We start from the raw sequence: 22,330 nt of genomic DNA on the forward strand, positions 1-22,330 counted from the left end.
GCTTGGCCTTGAACACTTCCCATAATGGGGCATCCACAACTTCTCTGGGCAACCTGTTCCAGTGTCGCACCACCCTTACATCTCTTTGAAGCATTTTCAAACTACCAACTAAATCTCCAATGATTACATTTGGAAAAGCAAAATATGAATTACATTTAACAATACGTGTCTTTTTAAATTTATCATTTGGAAGTCTCAACTCTGACGTAATATATGTCAAAAACTAGGATTTTTTTTTTTTGGAGAAGTTTAACTTAGGACAGATGTTTAGCTCTGTTTGCTCATAGTAGAGGTTTCCCTATCCTGTTCTAAAAAAATACTGTAGAAATACAGTGAGAAGTTTTATTGTTTCAAAGTACAGTTACATTGTGAAAAATAGCTTTGAATTACCATTGGGACTTTTTATGTTCATCAGTCTTGCCCATATAACTAACTAATACTTTACAAATTCACACTCTTACTATTTTGGAGGTTTTTTTATATTCTAACTTGTGGAAATCTGTATTGTCTGTCTAGGTTCTCTGTGTTGCATGTCTTTGGCCTGCAGACTTTGACCCACTGTTGGCTTAGGCTTTCAGTTTCACAAGGTGGAACATTTGTCTGGACATTTTTCTTGCACAAATCGGAGAAGTTCCTGTTACACACTTCATGTTTGCCATGGAGAACTAGCAAAAACAGTATTCAAACAGTTTTGTATTTTGTGTGTATGTCAGAAGATAACGCGACATAAAAAGAGAAGGTTTGCCTGCAGGTTTATGGTTCTACTGCAAAAAGAATTTTACTATGTTCAGTTTGATTAATACAAACAAACAATAGAAGCTTATAAGTATTAGTGAGAAAAACAAAGATTGGTTTACTTTTATCCAACATATTCAATAAAAGTAACTGCTTTCAAAACAACATATGAGACAAAAGGTAAAGAGCATGCTGAGAAGTTTCAAATATCTGAGAATGCATTCACGTGTACCTGTGAATTCTGTGTAACTGATATACACTTTTCCTTTATATGCTAATGTAAAGTTGTAGTAAATTGTATGTAGGTGAGAACATTTTTTATTGAAATTTGACATCTGAAAACATGATGGACATTGCTGTGATTCAGTGAAGGCTAATCTTCGGGAGTGAGGTCAGCTTATGGCTTGTTTTTAAAGATTTCTTTGTGTGTTCAGTCTTCTTACGTTCAGACAAGTTGACCTACCTAGGCTGATGCTTTACATGTGCGTGGCCTAATAAATGGGTATCACAAAGAATAGATTCCAAACACTGGGGGAAAAGTGAAATTTTCAAGTATCAAGAATCTGAGACACTATGTACATAATACATCTCTCTCATCTAAAGATAGGTAGATATCTGTTCACAGCAGTCAATTAAGACAATGCATCTGTATAGCGTCTTTCAGCAATAACTTTTACTTTGTCTTGTAACATGCAAGTGAAATAACTTCAAAATAGTATTTTCCCTGAATGTTTTTCTCTGCTGTAGGGCCATGGGTGTCCTGCCCTTTTCCTTGTTAGATAAGTATTGTCTTTACACTCTTCTGGGCAAAGACTATGTCTCCTTTAATAAAACTATTTGCTGCTTTTGAAATGCTTGTTTGTGTCTTCAACAGGGCAAGACAGGAGAATTGAATCAACTGTTAAATGAAGTTAAATCAATGCAGGAAAAGGCTGTTACTTTTCAGCAAGAGAGAGACCAAGTCATGGTAGCACTCAAACAGAAGCAAATGGAGAGCAGTGCCCTGCAGAGTGAGGTACATGACCAAATAATTTACAGTTGCTAGAAATAAAAGAAAAAAGACTAAGAATTTGCATCTGTAATATTTTCTGGATTATTTTTGGTAGCAATCACTTGTAAAAGCATTTAAAATCGATATATGTGCAATGTGCTTCAATAGACATGTTTTATGTTTGCTTAAATTATTTTTATGAAAGGTGATAGTACAAGCAATTTAAGGTATGTTCTACGCAGATACAACATTTGCGTGAGAAAGAGCAGCGCCTAAATCAGGAACTGGAGAGGTTACGTAATCACCTTTTAGAAATGGAAGACTCCTACACGCGAGAAGCTTTAGCTGCAGAAGACAGAGAGGTCAAGCTAAGAAAGAAAGTTTTGATTTTGGAAGAAAAACTCGTGTCCTCATCTACTGCAGTGGAGAATGCCAGGTAGTCTTTTAATTTATACAGCAGTGGCATTGGCTGTAAATATCACAGTTAGCTAGGCTGCTACTGATGGCTATATTTTACTGAACTACCATTCTATAACATGCTAAGCACTTGAGAAAACAAAAGGATATGAACTTTTGTTACTCTAAATCAGGAAGGTGATTTCAAATATATTTGGATACTGTTGAGAACTTAAAGTATTTGTCCTTTTAGTAGCAACTATCGAAATCTCACATCTTCGACAGTGCTTAGAACTACAAACAACAAAAGTCCTTCAACCTATCAATTTAGTTGTCTGTCAAATCAAAAAAGATGGAATTAACATACTTTTAAGTCAAGGCTTAATTCAGTTTGAGAGAGTCTTGTCTTATACACTTCAATGCACAGATGTGACTGTCATGCTTTGTGAATTGCTTTCGAGACAAGTACGTATCCTTACTTTACACCTGATACCATGGAAAGTATACACTGCTGTAAGCTTTTTTCTTTTTAGCTATAAAGCAAGATGCACTGAAGTTCTCATGAGTAGCAGAATCTGGAAGGCTAGAGCCAATTGTGTTTTTTTATTTATTTGCCATAATCACGTTTTTCAGCCAGAACAATGAAAACCCAAGTATTAATATTACTCAATGCCTATCTTGACTGCTTTAATATTTTTTTATATAAAGAAATGTTGGTTACTTTGATCAAAAGAATTCTTTTCTCACGTTACTACAGTTGCCCAAATGAACAAGTATTTTAATCAAAAAATACATACGTAGCTGCAGTCTCTTTTTTTCTTTAAGTGCCAATGATGGATTCTGCTCTTAATGTTCTCAGCAAAGAGATTTCTGAGTTGAGCAGAATTTATTGTGAAAAATTATGGAGAAAGTGGAAGAGTTGGGAGAAGATAGTGTAAAAACTGTTCATCAGGATGCTTCTTAATTCTTCATCAAACTTGTCAAATACTTTTCATGAAATATTGCCTGTTTCCCTGATATGCACTCTTTAGAAAGAGTGGCATAGGAGTAAATCGGGTTCATAGTATTTTTGCATAATGTTACTATTAAGTTAAATGGGGCATTCAGTGGTCAGTATGGAGCAAGATATACTGAGTTCTTGGAGACTGGCTTTAAAAGTAAAAATTAGTAGAAAGACCTATTGATTCATGTAATAATTGAAGCAGACAATTAGCAAGGTACGGATTCTTTTCTTGGTAAAGATACTGTTAAAATAATGAGCAACAAAGATTAGTTTTTTTCTTTTTCTAATGCACTTCAAACAAAAGTAGGTTGGTTTTTTTTTTTGATTGCCAAAATTTTATTACCAGACTTATTTGAAATCTGTTGTTAGTTTTTTTTTTGTTTTGTTGGGGTTTTTTTGTTGTTTGTTTTTTTTTTTTTTTTTTTTAAGAGGAATCAGGAAAAAAAATTGCCTTCATTTTTATAAATTGAGCTGAAAAATTAAAGGTAGGCTATTTTTGCTGGGATTTAATTTTCTCTATGATGACTTCTGTTATTGTCTTCATAAATAATGTATTTTATTTTCATTAAGTCATCAAGCTAGTCTGCAAGTTGAATCTTTGCAAGAGCAATTAAACCTGGTTTCCAAGCAGAGAGATGAAACTGTGCTACAGCTCACCATCTCACAGGACCAAGTGAAGCAGTATGCATTGTCACTGGCCAACCTGCAGATGGTACTAGAGCAATTCCAACAAGGTAAGCTTTGTCAAGAAATAGCAAAGATTGCAACAAGCGTTTTTCGACTGGGATAGTTATCATATTTTGGTGCTTTTTGAATATTAGTTACCTGGTTTCCTTTTTGATAGCTTGAATTTCAGAATCTGTTGTCTTTTAAAAAGCTTACAAAAACAATTCTGACCCTGTGAAAACTGATGGTCAATATCCCAATTATGAAAATTGAAATCCACACCTCTGGTCTGAAGACCAGATATGATAATGCTGAGGTTTTGCAACTGCATATCCCAAAAAGAGTTACATGTTGTGAATCAAGATTTTTTTTGTTTTGTTTTGTATTTTTAACCCTTTAGAAGAAAAAGCTATGTATTCAGCAGAGCTGGAGAAACACCAAAAACAGACTGCAGAATGGAGGAAAAAAGCAGAAAACTTAGAAGAAAAAGTTGTATCGCTGCAGGTGGGCTGAATGATGAAATTGAACCCTATGAAACTGAATGCGAATTCTTGACTGAATTTTTTTGGTTTTAATTGCTGTGTTAAGTGTTACTGTCTAAGAATACATCAATTTATGTAATTATTCTCCCTTCCTTGGAAGAGAGGGGGCACTAAAAGAAGGTCAGCAAAGTAGCATTCCTCTGCTGACCATCATTTTCTGAGAATGTTTACAATCCAGTTATTCTAAACAACAAGTGATTGAAGTCTCTGCATCTGTTATGTTTGATCTGTGTTGTATTAGCGTAATTGTGATAATGAACTCCCTTGGTTCTCTTTTTGTCCCTCTCCTGCCCTCTATTCAGGAAAGTTTAGGAGAGGCAAATGCTGCACTGGATGCAGCATCAAGGCTTACTGAGCAGCTTGACATCAAAGAGGAGCAGATTGAAGAGCTTAAGAAAGAAGGTAACTACATTTTTTTTATTTCTGCTTAAAAAATTCCAAGCAGCTGAGGAGACAATGTAGTATTCCTAGAAACTTACCAAACTTCGTCTCCTATGAGGAAAAGAGTAATTCTGTGCCATGTTTTGAGGACTTCCTTGATTATAAAGCAAATTTGAAAAAGTATGTTTACCTTCTATTAAGGATCTTTCTCAAAAGAAAGCCCTGTCGTAGTTGGTTTTTTTTTTACCAAAGCCCTTGATTTAGCTCTGTAAGTGTCCTTTTAAAAAGTTTGTGAAATACCAAATGTTGTCAGATTTTCCAAAGTAAGTAACTACCATATTTCACATAGACACAGGAATACAGTGAGGTAGAGAGAAAGGGTGTGCTGTTGGTAAGAGATGTAGAGGGAGCAGCTCTTGCACAGATGTGAGACTGTCTGAAGAGATTATGTGGAAGGTCTTGGACACATCTTTAGATTGTATTTTTAGATCTCATTTCAAATAAGCTTCCTGATTGCTCATATTTTGAAAGATGCCTTTCATATTGTTCTCAGATTAAGTACTCTAATATTTGATGAATGTAATTAGTTTGGATTTGAAGACAAAACTTGGCCAGATGGTAGAGGAATTTGCCAGAAGAAACAGTTTTGAAAAGGAAGAATATTTACGGTGAGGATGATCAAACATTGGAATAAGTTGCCCAGAGACATGGAGTGTCCATCCATGGAGATATTCAAAACACAACTGGCTATGGTCCAGGACAGCCTGCTATAGATGACCCTGCTTGAGCAGAGGGGTCAGACTAGATGATGTAGAGGTCCCTTCCAACATAAATGTTTTTTAGATTTTGTGATTCTGTCAGTGTTTTGGGATGTGGTTTTGGATTTTTCCTCTTTCTGACATCACTGAAACATGAATTCTGTAAGAGATACATAGCCTTCTCTTTCATAAACACGTTTAGCATTAAAACTGTAGGAAAGCCTAAAAAGGCAGAATAACCTTTTACTAAAAACTGATATCATTTCAGTGTATTTCTGTTTTATGGCCTTAGGCCATTTAGTCTAATCAAATGGAAAAAATGAATTTCTATACAATGTATTTGAATATCAAACATCAGTAAGATTTATAAGCTCAGAGACTCACTTGGAGGTGACAAAATAGCTATATGAGTAACATAAAGTCACTTCTTTTTTTCATTACTGCATTAATTTTAGTTTTCTTGAGAAAGGAGTCATAGCATTAGCTAAAGCAGGACTTAGGACTAATAATAATTTTACTGGATTTCTGTACTTACATTTCAGTCCTGACTTGTAATTTTGTCTGCAATGTTTCGTTGAACCAAGAGGGAAAGTTACTCCTCTGTGTCTAGTTGCATAACAGTTCTGGTATGGGTGAACTTATTAACAGTACTGACTGCTGAGGGAATACTATGCTTTTTTCTTTTTTTTTATTGTCTTCATCTGTCTTTTCCTGCTCCATTTTTCCCAACTGAGTCCTACTTTCTCTTTCCCTCTTTATTTCTGTGAGTCACCATATTTTGCTATTACTGCAGCAGAAGTCAGGCTTTCACTGAGCACATGGGATAAATTTAAAATCAGAGGAAAATTTGCTATTGGTCCCTGAAGCGACTCTAAAAAGGGAGCTTGAAGAGCAGAGGTTTGCTCACTTTCTGTGATTACTTAACAGCTCTTACTTTCTGTTTTTTTTTTTCCCCCATGTCTGTGGGAAATTTTTGGGTGAATGCCTTTAATTAAGTCTTGCTGGGGGAAGACCTGGAACATTGTCTCTGCTGGATGCAATGGTAACTCTTGCTCTGAACATACACAACTAATTATTGCTATTCATTTTTAAATTATAATTTGTCTTACTCTTGAAATAAATAATATTTTCTTAAAGCATATTTATGATCAGGTAGTTGGTGTGAAAAGTCATTTGAAACTCTTCACAATTTCAGCAAGAGCTCTACAAAGAAGTTATGACTTTTCTACTATGTAATTGAATGTGTACTTGCTTAAATTTAGTTGTGCTAAGTGCAATTTGGCATCGTAGGAGTGCTCCCTGAGTTCACATATGAATTTTACGAGCTAAATTAAATTTCAAGCTACTACATGAATGTACAACTAAATACTGATTTGTTTTTGAATTGACTAGTTGTGTATCTCTGTCTCACTACAGACATTCACAGCAAAAGTTTTCAAACACCCTGAATTGAAATTAACTTTGGCATAGGCAAATATGGCACTCTCAAATGGGGAGCTCTTCATTACTGGTTAATTTTGATTGCAAACCTTTGCATATGGAAGCAGGAGGGGTTTGAACTTTGAGAGAAAACCGAATCTCAGTATTTTATCAAGCTATATTGTATTGGCAAGCAATTTACATTAAAAAAAATTTAAAAGGGATTGTTGCATAAAGGAAACAGCACTTTAATGTTGTTGTAGAATAAATCATAATTTTTATTGAAAAACAAAGAGACCACTCCGTTTTCTCTGTTTACACAAGAAAACATATAATGTCTTATTGAAAATTGGCCAAATACATTCCCAGACGCAGTTTTGTTGGCCAAATCTTTTGAAGGATTTCTTTATGGATTTTTTTTGGCAGGAGAAGTGATTTTAATGGAAAAGTATAAGATGTACCAGATGCAGTTTTCTGGATTGCCATAAATGGTTAACAAATTATTGGAGACTGTTGTAAATGTCTGGTTTACAGCAGTCCACGCTGAATTTTGGCTCAGGTCTTTTTTGTTATTCAGCCTCCTCATACACATGAAGTACGTGTTTAAGTCCTTTTCAACTGTAAGATTCTATTTTAGAAGGAAATATTCCATTTAAAAAATATGTTTAATGATAGAGTTGCATAGTCACTATGGATGGAATATAGCTGTGTAGCTGTCCTTAAAAGTTGGTTCTCTTTGATATAAAATCTTTTTGCCAGGAAAAAATAGAAAACAACAGTAACATTTCATTTAAATCATTAATACATTTGTTTTAAAATTCATCATGTGAATAAAAACTGAAAAGGAAACTTGCGATTATCTTGCTTTGTACAGAACAATAGCAACAGCATGAGATTTACTTGAAACTTGTTTTCAGGTGCTGTTTGTTTATCTTTTTGAGGCATTAGTAGTTAAACTTTTTTAGTTTCCTTTTATTCTGTGGAGATGCAAATAACAACTCAACTTCCATGTATGCTCCTACAACTGTTATTATTCCATAATTATATTGCAAATGTTTTTCTTCAAGTATTGGGGTCCTATTTAACCACATTTACAAAGTAGCATAATTTTAAGTAAGTTCAAACCTTGAAACCATGGATTAATTCTCCTGTGACTCACCCTGCTGTTTTGAGAGAGAGGAGTGCTGAAGAGCAGTCACATTATTGGACTGGATTTTGGTGCATATGGATGTAGTTGTTACAAGATATATTGTTGTATAATATACATAATTTTGTTTGGTTTTTAACTTGTTTTGAATAAGGAGCTTAATACTTATGTTCCTTGAATAAGAACTTTCCCAGCATGACACTAGTTAGTTAGTTCTACTCTGTACTCTCTAAAATTCATATTTGTGAAGTAAAATGTTTTTATAATGATGTGGAGTATTTGAACAGGACATATTAGGTTGTATCCATTTCACAGCCTAGCTCTTTGATGTATATATACGAAAACTCTGTGCAGGTTCTCATGGAGTTATTAGTGTTAATTGAGAACCATGTTGTGTCAACATAGTTGTGGCATGCATTTATTAAAGATTGAAAGTCATGTGGAAACTATAGTGGAATGTTTTTCATGCATCCCAGATGATTTGAAGGGTATAAAAATTTGTAAAAGTCACTTTTCTTACAAAGATGTTGAGGCTTTTTAGAAATTAACTACAAGATAGATGATACAAGAAAAGTGTATTTTTTGTGAGTTTTGTTTTGTTTTTTAAATGAAGCACTATTAATTAGCGTGAACCCAAGAAGTGTTAAAATGGTAGGGAAATTAAGTTGATCAGCAGTTTTTCCATAGGATTTGAAGATTCAACCTTATAGAGGGAGAGGAGAAAAAGCTCATCACTTCTGCTTATGTAAGTGTAGGGTAGAGTTGGTCTTCACATGGACAGTCCATGGTATAATATATTTGTCAAGCTTTTGCATGTGATTAAGACTTACTTGTACTTTTATTAGGAAAAGAGTAACTTCAAAGGTAGTATCTTGCAGAACCCCAGTTTGATGAGAAATTGTATTTTTTGCTGTCTTGAGGTGAAGCCATTTGTAGTTTATCTTCTAAGATTTCTTTGTAATTTTTAGTAAGAATACCTTGTAATTACTTGTTTTCTTGTCTGAGAACATTTTACCGCCAGCGTTCTTAAATCCTGTGTTTGGGGATTTAAGTGAGATAAGTTTTTCTAGCACTTTTTACTCTGTGTTTTTTGTACAAACTTGTGTAGACCTAAACATCAGATACTTTTATTCAGTTTCTAGTACATCTGAGTTTTTATAAAGAGAAAACTTTGTGCCTTGTCTCCTTACAATTAGAATGTTGTAAAATATTTATGGCAAGTAAAATTTTACAGAATTTTTTTGCTTTATTATGAGCTTTATTTTTATGAGTTTTGTGGGAGGTCAGAGGAAGCCTGAGTTACTGACAGAATGACTGGGGTTATTGGGTGTATTCTGTATTTGAGCTAACAAGTAATTTGTGCTAGTGGAATTTTAGAATTGTAGAGAAGTTGGTGCTGTGAAATTATTGGGCAAGAGTGACTATAACAATGTCATGCCATGGCTCCTTTTAATGAAATGGGCTACTACATTTGTATCTCCCTCATTAAACATTCTGATGTTGTGAGGCTCAAGTGTGTAGATAGTAGACAAATCATTGATTAAGGTCAGGAATTTCAGAAAGCTGAAAAGTTACAGCACTAGTGAATGCAGAATCTAAACTCCTCTCTTACTCTTTTAATAGTTCCTGTTTTGGGTTTGTGGAGCGGAACAATAGGGTCCATTGTGTAGCCAAGAATGTCATTATCGGTGTTGTGATATCCTAGATGAACTGATTTCATTGCAGCCACTACAAAACAGTATCAGAACTTAGAGTCAGTGTACAGAAAAAGGCAGAAAATCTGTGTAGTGACTTCTAGCACACTCCTAGACAACCTCATGTTAATTAACTTACAAGACTGGCCTATTCACTTAATTTGCAGGCCATGATGCCTGACTGAAAGTGTTTGCCATTTTCCTCTCAGTTTTGTCTTTGGTTCATGGCAGCATTTTTAATTGAATGTTTGCATTCCCAAAAGTATGAGGAATCTTGCATAAATCTCTGCAGAGCCTTTCTTGCCAGTATACTGAATCGTGAAGTGCAGCACCGGTTCTAGGATGCATTAGTGTCCCAGCGTGCTGTTTCAAGAGCTTGCATCAGTTAACAGGGAAAAGTCCTAACAGAAGACACCCACAACAAGTAACTGATGTTGCTCTGCTACCCGGTAATTCTCCTGGAAGCCTGGAGAACTCCTTAGTACTTCAAGGCTTTAGCAACCTGATAGTAGAGTATGCAGAATAGCTGGGTTTAAGAAATATTTGAGGTTAAGTACTGAGATCAAAAGTCCTGATGCCAACATGCAGTTTGGTCAGATTATGAAAAAGATTGCCACCACAGGACTACAGACTTTGATCAAGAGTTTCTTTCCAGTTCTGCATTATCTGGGTGGAACAGAGCAGTTCATCAGACCTCCTGCAATTGATTTATTTTCTGTTTGTTCCTGTATTTTAGCATTGAGTATCGTTCCAGAAATTGTAGCTTAGGATTTTGAATAATAATCACTTATTAAGTTGACATAATTTTTATAAAAAATCAAGCTGATTTTGTTGTTTTAAAAAAGGCACCATAACAATATTAGCATATTTTTATTTTAAAACATGTATTATTAGTAAGTTTTGCAACAAAGTTTCAAAGTTTCAATTCTTGTTTATTTGCTGTGACATAACATTTTATAGGTGAGATCAGAAGAGAAATGTTAGAAGATGTACAAAATAAACTAATGAAGCTTATGAACAGCACAGAAGGAAAAGTGGACAAGTAAGTCTTTAATGAAAGACTTGGTGTACTTTTTTAGTTTTTATTCCTCACAAGGTACAGGTATGTTACTAACACAGTTGCAAGAGTAATGCAGAACTGTATTCTGTATGTGATCTTGTAATTATACTTCGATTATTTTGACATTTTTCAATTGCTTGGTGGTTATAAATAGTAATTTTGATTAGTAAAACCAATGTCTATGTAAATTTGGATTCCTGATGTGTTTCTTAAGAAGTGCACTTCAATAGCATAGCTCTGCAAATGGAGATAAAAGTTCTTAATGAATGTCTGTTATAATGTCTGAGGTGTGAACAGCAAGCCCTTTCATGTAGCTAGCATCGCCTGGATGTTGTGTAAATCTCTCTTCCTTGGTCTTTTTTTTTTCTTCTCTTTACTTGTTAGAACTGAAACGGGGATAGGCAAATGGGTTCCCCTTCCTTATGTCTTGATTTGTGACTGCACATAAGCATCTGTTTAAACGCTCTCCTGAGTCAAGATCTTAGAATAAACATTTTCCCTGATTGTATTACTTACATCAAAACTTGTTCATGTACAACTCAGTTTCACCTTACTGCGTACAATATTTCTAATACTGTCCAAATTGACACTTACTGTATAAGAAATGTTATAACTTGTAGGGGAAGGAAATTGGTGAGGTACCCTTTTAGTTCCTTGTATTAGATTTGTTTATTTGGACTGTTGTAAATTAGGCAAGAGTATGAGGAATAAATGCATCAATATTACAGTATCAACTGTTACATAAGAGCAGATTGTATAACAAGCTTCCTTTGTTCTGCAGGCTCCTGATGAGGAATCTCTTTGTTGGACATTTTCATACGCCAAAAAATAAACGTCCTGAAGTGTTAAGGTTAATGGGAAGTATCTTGGGAATAAAAAAGGAAGAACTCGATCAGGTAATACTTTGCAGAAAACTAGACTTCCTTTTTTATTTGCGGTATCCTTACCTGAAAATAGAATGACTTGCTGCTAAACTAAATGTGACTGTCCCTGCACTTCTTGTGGGGAAAGTATGTTTTTTGTTCTCTCATCTGAATTCATTTTTTGATGCAGGACATGCTGATCTTAATGGAATCTTTTGGTAACATTTTAATAGAATGGATCTCATTTTGCTTAGGAATGCTAATGCAGAAAGGAAGGGATTTAGCTTTGTGCTGTTGTTTTTAATAGCTGTAATATGTCAGTTACAGAAAAATAAGGCAGTTTTATATGTACCACTAGGTATGGTGATGAATGTGGGACTTATGTTTTTAAATAAAGAGCCAGGTTTTTTAACTGCCAGTCTTTGGGAGGCAGAGAATAAGGTTTTGACAGTAGTTAAAGTTTTTATTTATCTATAGGATTCCCACGTAGTTATGGTGAATAAATCTAATGAACACAATGTTGCAGTTTCTTTATCTGCTGCTTTATTTTTGGTTTCCTAACTTTTTTTTTAATACTTTCTAGTTATTATCTGAAGACCAAAGAGGAGTTACGAGATGGGTGACTGGCTGGCTTGGTGGAGGGGCTGGGTCAAAGAGTGTCCCTAGTACACCTTTGAGGCCAACTCATCAGAACATTTTTAATAGTGTAAGAATTAATTGTGCATTCTCTATGTTTGAGTGGAAAAAAACGGGGCAGTTGCATATTAATGCTGATGTTTGGTTCATCAGTATATTGAGCTTCATTTACCGATGCTACTGAATCTTGCATTATTTGTTTGGTTTGTGCAAATGCTTTGGCATAAGGGTGTTTTCTGCGCTAAATAAATATGTAGGCATTGATGAAAATTATAGAATACTAAGTGTTGGGCTAATACAGAAATCCAATTACTGTTCCACTGGTTCCTGGGATCACTGACTTCTTACAGTATGGACTTTATCTTGCAAACTGACAGTGCTGGAGGTTAAATGTGGGAGTCTGGAATTCTGCAATACTTAACAGTATAGAAGACCATGACATCGTATTTTGATGACTCTGTTCCCATATGACCTTTAAATTTCATCTGAAAAGCTTTCTCAGCTGCTGCAGCTAGTGCCTTTTATGTACAGCATATAAAGTTGATATTTTAAGCTTTCAAATACTGTAAAGCAACAGTTCTCATAGCACGGTCCATGGGAACAGTTTATCTATGGAACTTTCCATTTTGCAGACCAGTAAATAATGCACTCAGGGATGGAGCACTGAAGGATTGGGCTTTCTGGATTAATTTTGGTTTTTTGCTCATTGTTGAAAATTGATTCCTGTAAATTACCTTGAAGTGTAGGTGTTGTTTTTGCCCTCTAAAATAATGCAGGCACTTAGGCCACACAGAGGATTGTGGTCTGATTAACTACAGATGTAAAAGAGGAAAATTAATGCTTTTGTATGTATAGTACAGGCTTTACTAAGCAAAATTTGATCTTGTGATGCTACTAACACCTTAATCATTCCATGCTTCCTTTATGCAAGACTTTTTGTCAAACAAAGAAAGCAGTGGCTTTTAAGAGAAATGTTTAAGTTTTATGTGTTTCTGGAGGAGTGATTTGCTTGAGCACGGACACAAGGAAATACTGCGATGTCAATAGCAGCATGGGATTCTTGAAACAATTGGCTTAAACCAATAATGGAACCATGGTGGAAGTGTGTTATCTTTAGAGTTCTTCAATTTCACTTTTAAATACCACTAACTGAGACAACAAACAAGTGTTTATTTTGAAAATAAATTTCATTGTCACTCACTAAGGATTACTTAGTACCAAGTACTAAGTACTTAGTTCTAAGTACCACTACAAAATTCTCTGGAGAGAGAATGTTTTATGTATGTATGTATTTTGTTGTATGTATGTATGTATTTTTAACTTGCATACTTTTCAATAGAGCATCAGTAAAATCTAATAACTAGTAGCCTCTTGTAGTCTTTTTCAGAATTGTTTGTGAAATTCCTCGAAACAGAATCTTGCCCAAGCCTTCCTCCACCCAAGCTCTCTGTTCATGATATGAAACCTTTAGGAGCAGCAGGAACTGGTAAAACTAGCAGTACTCCATCCAACAGTCAAATGCAAGGTAATATTTGAAGCAAAATTTGAATCTTTACACAGAACATTAATAACTAAATGTAGAATTTAGAAGGGGATTTCAATGATTCTGTGCTTCCTCACTTGTGAACTACGAATTTGATTTCTCGCCTCTGTCGCACCTCCCCCCCCCCCCCCCCCCCCCGCCAATTTCCTACTTTCTCTTCTCTTTTTTTTTTCTTCTACCCCCACCCCTTCTTCCCATGCTTCTATACCTGGCTTCCTGAAATCTCAATACAGAAGATTAGAGGGACCAAATTCCATTTGATATGGAAAGGCTTTAACAGCATCTGTTAGAGCCAAACAGATGCTGTGCAGACAACTCCATCTGGTATATCAGTGAACCCAGTCAGTCCTGATTTTCAGCATCCCTGTTGATCAGTTTGGGTCTCACTGAGAGAAGAATGCAAGTAATACCAACCTTGTAGTGCCTCTCTGGTATGTAGAACGTGGTTGCTCGGAGAGGACTGAAATAAAATCTCTGTAAGCTGTGCATGAGTATTAACTTTGATTTTCCTAAGGCAGAGAACATTTCTGCTTAAATTATGCATGTTGAAATTAATGCACTTTTGTCCAAGTAATGTAAGATCCAAATCTTCAGTTTAACTGATCCAGTTTGTACTTAATTTTTTTATGTGCATTTAAGACTTCACCTTAATATGGTCCTGCTGATTTGCAGAAGCTTGTTTTGAGTGAAACTATTAACCGTAAACTCAAAGAAGACAAAACAAAAAAAACCCAAGAAACAAAAAGCACACAAAACCCTATGCATTATATAGATCTACAGAGAGAGATATATATGCTAAAAAACCCTCTTTCAATTTGCCTAAAGGAGTTGGATGTTACAAAGTATAAATGTCTACTGTGAAATACCAATTTATCTCTGAAAGCAGTATTTTTTTTTTAATAAACCTAAATTAAGTTTAATTTTCTTTTTACTCTTCTTCCTTGTAGTATAACAGTAATATAATAGGCAAAGTACCCATTTTATGTGGCAAAAAACCAATTTCCTTGTCTGGAAGAACTAAATTTTTGGTTCCTTTTATCCATTCAGGAGCTAAATTGCTGGCTTGTAAAACTAGACACCCATTATATATATATCCCTTTAATTGTTTGGGTGCTTTAAGTTTTTTGTTCCTAGAAATAAACCATATGGTAGCAGTTTTTAAGTGCTGAACACAAATGTCAGTATAATATCCACACAGAAATGCATTTATGAGAATTAGGATGTTTACCTTTGTTAAAACAAAAAAATCTGAATAAAAGCACCTATCCAGACAATTAATATGGTATGGGAATGTCAGTTTAGTTTCTGCTCTACATCTGGTGTAGGAACCTTGAGAACAGGTTACATCTGGAGCTGAGTGAGGATTTGATGGGGGAAGGTGAGGAGGGGCAAGTCGATTTTTTGATTACAAAAAAGTTTATTAATACTTTTCTTTATTAAAACTAAAATTTTGTTAGAATTTGACTAATGAGCAAACGTTAAGTTTTGTCTGAAGACTGAATTGTGACTCACTGTCCGTGATGTTTATTTACAGGGGTTTCTTGGGGCTGACCCTGGGGAAGCTGTGTCAATACACCATGGGGTGGGAAACCTACCTGTGTGCTGCATTGTAGTGCATGCGCAAGGGCCCTGACGCCTTTGCACAGTGGTGGAGTCAACGTGACAGATATTTCATGTCTGACGTAGCGTGCATGAAGTGAACCTTGGCAAAGGGTGTTCACGTTGCCATCTATACAGAGGTGTATAGATTTTTTGGGGTAGCCTGAGCTGTAATTGAATTTCAGCTGCCAACAAGCACAATATGGTTGGCAGGTCCTGGGAGTGTCCTGATCTTTAAGTCAGTCTTGTAACTGGTGGCCTGAAGTGTAGACAAAAGAATCATTCAGCAAAAGAAGCAGTGGCAGATGAGATCCAAGAGGAGAGAAGACAGAGAGAATGAAAGTCTACAGTCCGTGGCAAGAAGATAGGATTTTCATGTTGCAAAAGTAATAGAAAATTTTAGAACTTGTTTGTGAATAGATGCTGTAAAATTGGGTAGACTTATGAATGCTTTCTAACAAAGTGTTTTTGTTGTTGGGTTTTGTTTTTTTGGGTTTTTTTACATTTCAGATTCTGCAGTCTCGGGAATGAGCAGAAGACCAGATACAAATCCATTTTTAGCACCTCGATCTGCAGCAGTGCCTCTCAAGACACCTGCTAGTAGTTCTGGACATCTGCTTATGAAACCGATCTCTGATGCGTTGCCTACTTTTACACCACTGCCAGTGTCCCCTGATGCCAGTGCTGGTGCTGTACTAAAAGACCTCCTAAAACAATAGATGGTCTTGTATCAATGTGATGATAGTAGCACTTTAAGGAAAATGAGAACACTATGCTGTATATAATTTACCACAATGAGGCCTTCTGTAAAAAGTCATGTACTTGTTTGCAATTGTACCTTGCTTTTCTTTTAATTATGAACTAACCAGTGCTCTGGAAATTCTAATGGTGGCATGAATAACTGCCTTCTTTATAGAAGGCGTTCATTTTGGGCATGGGTTAAATCTTAAACTGAGGGGAAAAAAAAAACTCTCTTGTTGCTAGATTGTCACAAGACAAATAGAAGGATTTTTAAACCTTAGTTATACTCTGAGTTGTTTCAGTTATGCATAGACAGCATATGCATGTTAACTCTTTGATGATGAGATTCATTTTTCCATTAAAACAATCTGCCATTGGCATTGGGCTTTTAAAAACCCGAATTTAAAGAAAAAAAAGATTAAAAAAAAAAAAAATCTCCAGCCAAAATTGATCTTATTTGAAGTGTTCAATTAATGACACAAACTCCAAAGAATAAGGCATATGGGAATGTGATTATTGAGCAGCTGCAGTCTTCGCACACATTTACGATTATGTCATTTACATAACGTACACTAGGACATGTATCTCTTATTTACAGGATTGGTCACATTTGGGGGCAATTTGAGGCATGTTAATCTCTTTTTGCACAATTATTTGAACACCACCCCCCCGCCCCGCCTAATAGCTGCTTTCAGCAGTCAAACCCATCAGCACCAAGGAGTTAACTGTGGAAGTGAGTGCTTCATTTTCTAGAGGTGTCCATGTGAGGAAGAGTTGGTAATTTAGCAAAAGATAGGTTCACATATATAAAGACACTGTACTGTAATGATGTAAGATGTCTATTTAAGAGACTTTTTATCTTGCAGGATTTTGTAGATCCAAATAAAGGCTTAAAGCTTGAACACATGTATAGAATTTAAAGGGAAGAAGATGCTTACTTACCTCAAATGTGTAAATAGGTCTTTGTAAGACCAAGGCCAAAGTCAATTATTGTGTAAATTTTGCTGTGATAACTTGTGGTACACTTTGTTTGGCAGGTAAAGAATGAAGTTGCATACTAAAGGATAAAAGTCATCTTCATAGTGAATCTGAGATAAAATATCTTCAGTTTAAAATGTGTAATTTCTAAATCTTTTTATATGCCATACCTTGTTTAGTCAGTGTTAAGATAACTGTTGTGCAAGTTCTATATTAGAACTGTCAACCTTACTTCTCATTTTCATTAAGAACCTGGATTAAATTGTTGTAAGAGTTATATTTAAATAAAATTAATTACTGAAACTTGTATAGAAACAACCTAATAATACGAGAAATCTTTGCATTTATTTATGTAGAGGTAAAATAGTGAATTTCTTTTGTTGCCTTGAAATTTTTTTAATTACTGTATTTACCTTAAGAACTGCTTGAGTCCCTTTTCTCCAGTATGTTAATGTTTCATGGAAGACTTATGCAAATTTGGAAGTGGATTGACCATATTGAATTTTTATTTTAAATTTTTTACTCCATTATAGACAAGGTAATTAATTTGGCAGTTTGATTTCTGAAAGGATAGCAGCCACACATAGTATACCAAAGTAAATTCTGCATTATGTAATAAATGTAATGAGAATTTGAAATTACCTTGCCTGAGAACATTTCAGTTTGGTACTTCAAATGTACATCTTCATTTAAACTGGACTGGAATAGGTACTTTTTTTCCCTATAACAAATATAAAGAAAAGTGAAATCAGATGGCTTCTGTGCAGTCTCTCTTGTTCTTGTAGTCATGTCTATATAAGGATATATAGCTGTTTCAGAATAAAATCGCCTTTTGGTGAGCCAAAGCAGAAGGAAATGTTTAGTTTTTAAAAATTATGTAACTTACATATTATAAATTAGAAATGGACTCATGTGGCTCACTATCCTCTGAATATACAGCTGAGCAGATCTTAACTTTTTTGTGCAAATTTTTTCCTTAATTGCAGAGAACTTAATATGTACCTATTTCTCTTCCAGGAAGCTTTATAAATGCCAATAAATAAAACATGGTAAGACCATTTGTTTCTGCATGCTGTAAATCAGCTTCATTTATACGGTAAGCTGTGAGTTTGAGGGGGGGAAATCTAAAATCAAGCAAAGGTATTGAAGAACTTCAGAATTCCTCATTAAGCTGCTTCGGAGAGAAGAAAATCCTCTACAGGAGAGATACAAGAGGCTTCAGTACTTAAGTCCTAGGAGGTCTGTTGAACTATGGAGAAAATCCCTATGTCTGAGAGCTTTCTGTTCTAGGGCTTATTCCACAACTACATTGGTGGGTTTTGTTGCTTTGTTAGAAATCAAATGTGCAGTGTTCCAGGCAGTACTTTCCCACTGAAAACTGTAGAAACAACTTCATTGCCTTGTTTCTCTCTTCTTTCTTAGGCTGTTTCACAGACTATTATAAACCTTCAAGATTTGTTTTTATTGAAAGATTAGCGGATATATTTTTTCCTCTGATTTTTCTTCTGTATTTACTTTGTGCTTGATAACTGTTTCATGTATATTTACCTTACCAGTTTCCCACATGTAAGTAGGTGACTCATGTGGTCTATCCTGTTAATTGTGTGGGTCTTTTACACAGCAGCGGGGCGGGGGGAAATTCTCTGTGGAATTTATGAGCAGGTGCTGAAAAATTTCATTCTTCGTTTAACTTCAGTGTTCTCTTTCACCTTGCTTTTCCAAGGAAAGAAGAGTATGGTCCCCTCCTAGTTTTGATCTAACAAGCTGTTGGTTATCTTTAGTGGTAAGGTAACAGAATTCTAGTAAGGAATTAATTTTTCAAACTTGATACAAGGGGGAAAGATAAGGCGTTAGGTTTTTCTCTTCTCCTCTTTAGACTCTTTCATTTTTTGCTGTTCTTTGCTCATCCTGCATTCTATGCAAAGAGAAGGAAGTAACTGGTTGATCTTTCTAATTGTTACTGTAAAAGAACGCATGCGGTTTTGGTTTTTTGAAATTAAACTCTCCTGCATTAAACAGGTTAGTCACAGCCATATAATTTGTCACATTGTAGTGACCAGTGTAGAAAGAATTTTTTTTTACCAAATGCCAGTTCCCAGCCTGCATTTTATTATTGCCTCTTATTCATGTTCTTGACCCATTTTGCATAAATATTTACTAATAAGGCAGGCTACCTGGAATATATTTAGCAGTGACTGATTGATAAAGCAGAAGAGACAGAATGGAAGATGTGTGCCTTGTAAGTATTTCACATTATCGCATACCTCTTGAAAGCTTTGCAATTTTAAGCCTTGATGTCCTCTTACTGCCAGTTTTGATGACTTTATTGCCACATTATCATATAAAAGTTCATAGTTCATGAATAATTTTCTCAACTCGTTTAATCAGACATACTTGTAAACTTGATGTTGCATCCTCCCAAACACTCCCAGTTTGGGAGTAGATTTAACTAGAATAAAATTAAATTCTTTTTTTGTCACCTACTAGAAGAAAAAAACCAAACATTTGTTTAATATGGAGAGAGATCAGTATACTGTGGAAATAGCAGGGATAACGGCTTCATGCATTCTTTCAGAGAGAAGTCTTTGATTTATCTAGACATTCAAACCAAAGTAGTCTTTGTGTCAATATACTTCTGTCAATGTTTAAAAAAAAATACATAAAATACATTATATGTATATATATACACATATGGCAGTGGAATTAAGAGGCATTAAGAACATTGTATATATTTGTTTTATTTTGGCTCTTTTTTTCCCCTTCCAGTAAATTTAATAGTTTGTTGCCTTGAGTAGTTGTCTTTCAGGTGAAAAGCTTCTAATTACCTTTCTTAGAAAATAATATATAAGAATTACCAGCCTACAATTTTTGTTCTATTGTGTTGTGCCATTATGTACTGCTGAATTTATTTGCAGCCCCACAAACGTTATACATGGAAACAGACTTCAATGAAAAATAAAGGAATAGACAGCTGTTGGCATTTTATTTAAAGGAAAAGAAAATCTGTACATGGCATGTTGTTTACAGCAGTAGCAACACTGAGTCTCAGACTACTGTGTTTGTCTCAAGCTTATAGAAGAGTGTGGCATTCTGAATTTCAGTGTCTGAAAGCATCACCTATCTAACTCTGAAATACATTTTGTAGCAAGTAGTGGTTAAAGCATGTTATCAGCATAAGTGTGCAAGAAGTGTGCCTGTTGTTTGCTGGTTGTGTTAGATCTGTGGAAAGGCTAATTCGGACAAATTTATTCCAAACTGGGAGTTCAACCATGCTGCTAAAACTCAAACATTTTGCCAAGCAGAAGAAAATTCTATCAAGTGATTAAAGGCTTATTTTCCTTGTGGGAAATAACAATTGGAAGATAACTGTTATCTTTTTTCATACATAAAAAGGGGTATTTATCATTCAGTAAGTGATTTGGGGTCATTCTGTGCCTTCTTACTGAGCTTGTGGTGTTGCTGGTTAAATCTAATTTCTTTTTAAATGTTCACAGATGTTTGTACATCATCCTTGAGCACTGATAATGAATTAATAATTCTCTACTCTTGTGTTAAGATAGCCAAGAGCTATCTCACAGATTAGATTTTAAAATTAGTATTGCTTGCAGGCAGGTTTCTGGCAGTCTGTGCCAAACTGTCTTAGAAAAGGTTAACCTTTTTTGGTCTGTGATGGTCAGCTAATAAATATTACTGTGAATATCTACAGTAACACCAAAAACATATTCCAAGCCTCTTAAGCAGACTGAAAACACCCCTTTTTCTCTATTTGTAGCCATTTTGATTTGAGTTCTTTTATGCCTTGGGTTGGTGGGGTTCGGTTTTTTTGGCTTGTTCTAATCGGGAACCATACACAAACGTTTCCCTCTTTGAGGAAATATGATGCAGCTCCCTTGCTACTCATAGTTCCAGCGATGGGGAATGTTACACCCAGAAAGAAAGTATCTCTTTTTTTAAGTCTGCTTCTGCCAATTCTGTTTCATTCCTTTTACCACAGCAATATTTTCTTCCAATGTGAATGTACACTATTTAGATTTCCTCCTATAACTATAAATTCTTGCGAATGTCGTAGTACCGCAGCTGGGATGGCTCTTGTGGTTGCAGAAGCTGAGCATGTATGCTACTGGATCACCTAACTAGAGATAAGAATGTTTTTCAAACGTTTGCATGTAGTTGTGAAGTTCACAGCTGAAAATGGAGTGACACCTCAAATTGCTGGAAGAGAGATGCAGATTCACACCAAGTCAAAAGCTCAAGGTAAAAAAAGAGGGGGGATGGGACATCACAGATGAGTCCCTCTTGCCGTATTTCTGTAGTATTTATTAGGTGGACTAGAAAAATACAGCAGTCAAGAAAAACACATGAATGTAGTAGCATGGTCCCAGAAGACTTGTTTTTGAGTGAAGTAAGAATAAATCAATCTGATAAATTTAATACACTTACATGTTGATCAAATTTAACATTGATTACCCTGACAAATTCAAAACAGTTCATCATGCTCATAAAATGAAAGAATAATTCCTATTTTAAAGATACAGTGTCTGTTGGTAGGGATTGGAGCTTTGCCACATTTAAAAAAAAGGTCAAACTCAACATCTTCTCAAGCTTGAAGGAGCTTTGCTGAATACACAAATGAGGAAACTTCACAGCTAAGGTTACGCCTTCAAGACTGTTCAGCCATGCACCGAGCTGAGCCCCAGAAGCCGACAGGAGCCCAAATAATCGTATTTTCAGTAGGCAGTTTCTGGTCACCAATGGTAGCAACTGCACAAAGCTCTGTAGGAGTGTTCCATTTTGCTGGAATTTTGCCCTAAATGGATAAAGAAAGGAAAAGATGGCTGCAGCTTCTTATTCAACAATAGAAGCTGTGGCCTGAGCTTTGTTTTCGTATCTGAGATCATAGAGAAAGGATCCCTTGGATCCTTTGTTTTGATTTATACTGGGAGAGACAACTTGCCGTTTTCTTAAGTGACTGGCAGACTTTGGATCATACTGCACATAGCTAGTCTTCCTCAAACTATCAATCTGCTGTCAAATATTAGTATAAACATCTTACCCTTTGAATTATGTAGAAATGAGTGTAAACTTTTTTTTTTGCTACAATCTTAAAACCCATACAGCCCCAGATTGTGGTTCTAATGCCCAGTCAGCTGGAAGAGATCCAGCTTCCCAGAGACCCTG

At 35.3% G+C, this 22,330-nt stretch overlaps 1 protein-coding gene across 2 annotated transcripts in view; it reads left to right on the forward strand.

The window, feature by feature from the left end:
- TRIP11 (thyroid hormone receptor interactor 11) overlaps positions 1–16,578 on the forward strand; it is a 34,058-nt gene extending 17,480 nt beyond the window's left edge. The window contains exons 11-20 of one of the 2 annotated variants that reach the window (XM_075151244.1): positions 1,610–1,750; positions 1,969–2,162; positions 3,696–3,859; positions 4,192–4,295; positions 4,636–4,735; positions 10,693–10,774; positions 11,574–11,688; positions 12,239–12,361; positions 13,669–13,816; positions 15,944–16,578. In XM_075151244.1, the coding sequence (XP_075007345.1) occupies positions 1,610–1,750; positions 1,969–2,162; positions 3,696–3,859; positions 4,192–4,295; positions 4,636–4,735; positions 10,693–10,774; positions 11,574–11,688; positions 12,239–12,361; positions 13,669–13,816; positions 15,944–16,152 (1,380 nt within the window). In that variant the 3' untranslated portion in view covers positions 16,153–16,578. Of the gene's footprint in view, positions 1–1,609; positions 1,751–1,968; positions 2,163–3,695; positions 3,860–4,191; positions 4,296–4,635; positions 4,736–10,692; positions 10,775–11,573; positions 11,689–12,238; positions 12,362–13,668; positions 13,817–15,368; positions 15,820–15,943 lie in introns of those variants that run through there. The other variant, XM_075151245.1, reaches the window with a different exon arrangement.
- Positions 16,579–22,330: the final 5,752 nt, after the last annotated feature.

Source organism: Calonectris borealis, chromosome 5 (genome assembly GCF_964195595.1).
Source record: "Calonectris borealis chromosome 5, bCalBor7.hap1.2, whole genome shotgun sequence".
Taxonomy (NCBI): domain Eukaryota; kingdom Metazoa; phylum Chordata; class Aves; order Procellariiformes; family Procellariidae; genus Calonectris; species Calonectris borealis.